Below are 6,000 nucleotides of genomic sequence, written 5' to 3'. Positions count from 1 at the left end.
TATTCTGAAATTCAAATAAAATACCATTTCGGATTCCGTAATAAATTACGTACATTAATACGCTGAATCTTGATCATATGCACTTAGTTTTGTATCAATTAATGTCGAAAATGTACATGTGACAACGAAATCAAAGCACTAAAACGTCAAACGTCATGCCTTTATTTCGCCTCCGCCGGCCTCCACTCTGCGTTGCCAAACCTACCCATGCTCCGGCTTGAAACTGAAGAAGGCTCTGAAAGTATGCATTGGAAAAAAGGACCTCAGAACAGTTCGTGCTCACGAGCACATTTTTACTCGCATGACGAGAGCACCATAGCCTATATCATTAAAAGAGCACCAGGTTGAGAATGCCTGCGCTACGTCAAGAGAAGTTCTTCATGCAGTGGCGGTGCGTCAATAAGAGCACAAGAGCACGTGAACACCTTGTTTCCATTAATGCACGACTAGTTTTATTATTTGATACGTGGGATGTATAATATCAGAATCGAGTATTTTAAACTTCCCGCATCTTGCATAAACTTCTTATGTAAACTTGGCAACATCCGTTCACGTACAAGCCGTGCTCTTTTCGAGATGGTTACAGGAATTTCAAGCATACGCGGGAGAAAATTGTCTTTAGCTGGCCGCTTATGACTCGTCAAGAGCACAAAGCGTTAAGTGAACATGATGAGTATCTATCCTACAGATGTCAGGTGTATCGATGCCTATCGTTCACGTGCTATATCTCGAGGAGGAAATTTAAAAGCCTGTAGATGTCAGCATCTGACTGTAGGAACGTTTACTTTACGTAGATGTGTGTACAGTGCTGCTACGAGAGTGTAGTTTGTGAATTACTATACTTCAGTGTCGGCATATAGCATAGTTTGGTTTTCAAACACGTGCTGGATGACTGTGGTGGTGGTATGAATTTAAGTATCTGTATGGTAGTGTATAATATTTAAGAATAACTGGCATGTATTTATAGTAATCAATCTATGCGAATGGGATTACAGTACTAGTATAGGCTATAGTGTATCAGTGTGTTGTGAATCAAAATATACAGGGACATCATTTTATTTTTACTAACATTTTTAATATTAACCTGTCTATACCTTTAGAGAACCGGAAACACGTTCGCTACCTCCTTCCACGACTGGAGTTCGATGATACCGGCGTAAAACACAAACAAATCACTTTACTAGGTACAGGAGGGAAGAAAAGTAGTACATCCATTTACGTAAACTAGGAAATATCGCGATTTTGAGTTCGATAATTTTCATTAGGTTTTTGTTTAATCAAAATACAGTACTGTATTAAGAATAACTGTTTACTCACGAACTGAGCTATTCATGCGAACGTATTCATTATGAAGTGTATATTATACTGTCTACAGCATATTAGCGTACAATATAGAGAATGAAGTTTAATTGATAAATAATCATAATATGGATATTCAAACACATTTTTGAAAATAGTGGCCGTTCATTTCGATACAGGATTCAGTTCTTTTGTGCATATTATCGCACTATAGACTATTGCATCTAATTCCAATTGCCAGTTTCGTCCTTCGTACTAGTAACTCATGTTGAAATAATTCTGTACCTACTCTACGTACTGTAAATTCAATCTTCACTTCTGCCCGACCCGAAAATATAAAATTATTCAGACATGCTATCTACTGTCCGTCCAAGTGGTTATGCAGCAGGATCGTAGAAAGGGAGGAAATCACGTGACAGTTAATTACTTAACGAGGCCCTTTTATGTAAATTATTTTAAACAGTTGTATAATATTACGTAAACGTCCAATTCCTAACAGAAATTAATGTTTTCAGAAAAGAGCTAAGACAGCCCTGCTTTTACAGAGGGGCGTGCAGAAGCAGGTGGGGGAAATCGGGATGCGACGTAGGCCAACGGACAGTACCTGTGCGAAAATATGATTCAATATTGAAAGTTCTTTCGTCACTGGAAAATGCGAACATATTTCTGGAACGTACTATACTCAATAACTCAGTGCTGTTTACTATATGCGGTCTATATTTTGTCTGGAGAACAGTTGAAACTTCATTAGTAGGAGGGGTGGGAGTGAAGTACATTCAAAAACTCAGGTACAATAAAAATTGAAGTAAAAATAAAATGATGTCCCTGTATTACTGAACACACGCGTTTGTAAATAACGGGACTGTGGTATGTATTCATTATTAACAAACGTAAACAATGAACTCTGTTCAATGAAATTTGGAACAGTAAAGAACTGGGTAAACTGGCTTACCAGGAAAAATTGGAAATAGAAAGACTGAGTTTCATTATTATTACTATTATTATTACTCTTATTCGTCTTTTTCTTCTTCTTCTTATTATTATTATTATTATTATTATTATTATTATTATTATTATTATTATTATTATTATATGTCGTTTTGAATTTACATACGGTTTTTTTCGATAGTGAAACATTGGAATCATGATATTTAATATTAGACTAAACGTACAATTTCAAATTCTCTTCGATTTTTGAACCACAAAATTGTGAACACACATAATATTTTGTCACGAGCCGCCACTGTCTCCATGTAAAATTATTATTACATGACGATCGATGGCTGGACAGCAGTGGTACGACGAGGAGAAGCTTTAGTAATATTACAACAGATGGCAGTTACATGCCATTTCACAACTACTGGAGAGTCAATACCAGAGGCACTGGTATTAGCGGCAGATGCCTTCAGCCTGCAGGGAAGCCAACATCCACGATTTCCAAGGTAAAATTTTACTTATTGCATGTCAGTATTTAAGCTTATCGTTTGAGATGTGCTGTAGAAATTATAAGATATCATACAAAGTTGTCTGCTGTGGTGTATGATTTTAAATTTCTAATGTCAATACTCCCAGGGCCTACTTTAAGTTCAAACGTTTCCAAGCACCCAACATATGCATTAATGTTGAACACAGAAAGAAAACAAGAGAAAAGCTTGTAGAAAATATTATATGCGTTGCGAAAGGCATGAAGTAAGTATACATTAAAGGTAAGCGTTCACTACATCGTATCGCACTCCTCGTACGAATCGCACGCAACGGATATTTTAAGTGCAGTACGTTCACTGTAACGGCTTCACCTCATCGGATTCCCTATCAGCTGTTTAAAACATGACGTCGTACGATATTGACATTACTGAAAGCAGAGGAGTTGAGGTTAGGTCTATTAATTATGAGTGTTAGCGAATAAGAATTTGTAATTGCTTCATGCGTCTTAATTGAAGAGGAAGAAACGAAAGAAATATTAGTTACACAATATATATGTAAGAAACGACTTGATTACTGTAATGGGAACGCCTCAAATTATATAATTCTTCGCAATTTTCTACACGCGAAATAAGTTTTCCGTCCGCCATTTTGGCGCGACACTGAACATGGTACAACATAATAGTAACAGTTGACCAATTAAAATTGATTTATTAAAGAAGGCCATGATCTCACGCATCGGAAAAGTTGCTCGTCCGAGAAACGTGGACGGATTTGCCGAGAGGCGATGCGTGCGATACGATGTAGTGAACGCGGTTACATAATAATTACAGCAAAGATAGTCTTTTTCCGATCCGTGCGATTCGTCCGATGAGTGCGATACGATGTAGTGAACGCTTACCTTAAAGGTGATGTGCGAATTGGGAAATTTTGTATTTCAAGCGTATAAAGTGATTGAGTTGTGTTAAGGCTTTCGAGTTTTGCAATTTTTCATTGCACTAGTGTCGATCGAAGTAGGTATGTAGTGTACAGTAGTGGCAAAAAAAAAAACCCGAATTAAGCCACTGCGCATGCCACGCCCGCATTCACAAGACAGCGAGTAATCTATTGAAATTGTTGTAGTTTCCACTGCTGACGTAGCCCATTTCGAAAGCCATTAGAAAATAAGCTGGTAAAATTCACGTTCTGGGAATAATAAGTTAATTAAGTAGTAAAATATCGCTGCAATCGAAAAAGTATTGGGAATAAATTTGAATAAGGAACAACAAAAAAAGTTTCCTTCCCAGGTAGAATTCGAACCATGAAAGTCTTAGTTACCAGTCTAATCGTGGCTCTGAAGTGAACAAGGCTCTGAAATCAGCTACAAGGGTCGGTCCGGTTTTTTGCCACTACTGTACAAAGGTTAATAGGCGAACTTATCTCAAATTACATTATTCTAAGGTTTGAATTCTATAAGAACGCAGCTACAAACGCTGAAGAAATTAATTTCTAGCGATTACGAAATCAAAATCTTTTAATCGGATTTCACGACACTGTATCAACTATAAGGTTATCTAGCTCCGGTAGACTTGCTGAAAGCGAAATATTTGGCGAAGCGAGTCCGAAGATTCGCCATTGACTTAGCTGCCTTACAGTCGGGTTAAAACCTCGGAAACAACTGAACGAAATAATAAACAAAAGCGGGAATCCAGCATATATCTTAGCCAGTGACGAAACTGTTAAAGGCTTTTGAGTAGGTTATTTTACGACGCTATATCAACATCTTAGGTTATTTAGCGTCTGAATGAGATGAAGATGATAATGCCGCCGAAATGAGTCCGGCGTCCAACACCAATAGTTACCCAGCATTTGCTCATATTGGGTTGAGGGAAAACCCTGGAAAAAACCTCAACCAGGTAACTTGCCCCGACCGGGAATCGAACTCGGACCACCTGGTTTCGCGGCCAGACGCGCTAACCGTTTCTCCACAGGTGTGCACTAAAGGGTTTTGAGGCTTACCCAAAAAAATTTGAGTTATATTTAGTAACAATATAAGTTCAAAATAACGATGTACCGTCACACTTGGTTTCACTCCGATCCTTCCATATATTAAACTCACTCTTGACAGTCATTCCACTGCAAGAGGCTTGTGGCAAAAGCCTCATAGCGACGCGCGACGGCCTCGCTCACAGACAGCGGCACTCGCAAGCTTGAGAGAAGGTCGGGGAGGAGGGGGTATCGATTCGCTATGAGTCAGTAGCAGGGCGCGAGGCTACCTTCAATCGCGATATAATACGCCGCGCTATGTTGGTGTTCTGTAAATGCGCTGCATTGTTGAATGTTACTTTAAGGGGAGAGGATGGTATTTTTTAAAACGTTTTTCCTATTTGTTGTAAAATATTAATTTTTTTGTATGTAGAGAGCTCATAGCTGTAGCAACTCAACCAAATATAAATATTTCGAAAAAAAAAATATTTGGGGGCCCAAATTTGAAAAAAAATATATACCCAATGCAGGATTCTACTAAAACCGATATATCTAAACCGTTTTTAAAGATAGATTCAAACAGTTTTTTGCAATGTATTTGCAAAAGCATGTTCTACAAACTGTCTGTAACAGAATTTTGATATTAGTCCCTACGTTTGTAAAATAAACAATTAAAATGTAATAACACTTTTCTGATTTCCTTTCTTGCAAAGAAACGGGCGTATTTTTAAAATGAAATCAATTAAAAAAATTGTGTTACAGAGAAAAGTTTCCTAATAGTCTAAAGAATGTGTGTTCTAAATTTCATGCTTGTATCTTTAATAGTTCAGATATATCCATTTTTGTCCGGCAATGTAACAAAAAAAAAAAATGAAGTTACTGGAAACCGATAAAAGGGGGCGTGTGATTTAAAAATCCATAGCGCAGGAAGTATAAAAATGACGTCTTAACATCCGATAAGGGTACAAATACCCACGAAATGTTATGCAATGCATTACACATATACCTAAGAGTATGTTAAAGAAGAAAAAAAATTGAAAATTTAATTTACCGGAAACAACAATAAAAGTGGGCGAGTGATTTAAAAATCCATAACGCAGGAAGTTTAAAAATGGCGACTCAACATCCGATAAGGGCACAAATACCCACAAAATGTTATGCTATGCATTCCACACATATCACAGAGTATTTTAAAGAATTATTTTTTTTAAATTTACTCATTTTTCACCAAAAAATACCATCCTCTCCCCTTAATCAAAAGTGCATGCGCGTGTGTGTTACATACCATGATATCGATAGAGAGGTGCAGACGGC

General features: G+C 37.4%; 1 protein-coding gene across 1 annotated transcript in view; it reads left to right on the top strand.

Moving 5' to 3' along the window:
• The first annotated feature begins 2,629 nt into the window (after positions 1-2,629).
• LOC138695828 (cytochrome P450 9e2-like) overlaps positions 2,630-6,000 on the top strand; it is a 35,485-nt gene continuing 32,114 nt past the window's right edge. Inside the window, exon 1 of the mRNA XM_069820093.1 lies at positions 2,630-2,741. Within this exon, the coding sequence (XP_069676194.1) occupies positions 2,632-2,741 (110 nt within the window). The 5' untranslated portion in view covers positions 2,630-2,631. The remainder of the gene's footprint in view (positions 2,742-6,000) is intronic.

Source organism: Periplaneta americana, chromosome 3, assembly GCF_040183065.1.
Source record: "Periplaneta americana isolate PAMFEO1 chromosome 3, P.americana_PAMFEO1_priV1, whole genome shotgun sequence".
Classification (NCBI taxonomy): domain Eukaryota; kingdom Metazoa; phylum Arthropoda; class Insecta; order Blattodea; family Blattidae; genus Periplaneta; species Periplaneta americana.
The sequence above is the reverse complement of the archived record's forward strand: the minus strand, read 5'-3'. Positions and strand labels throughout refer to the sequence as shown.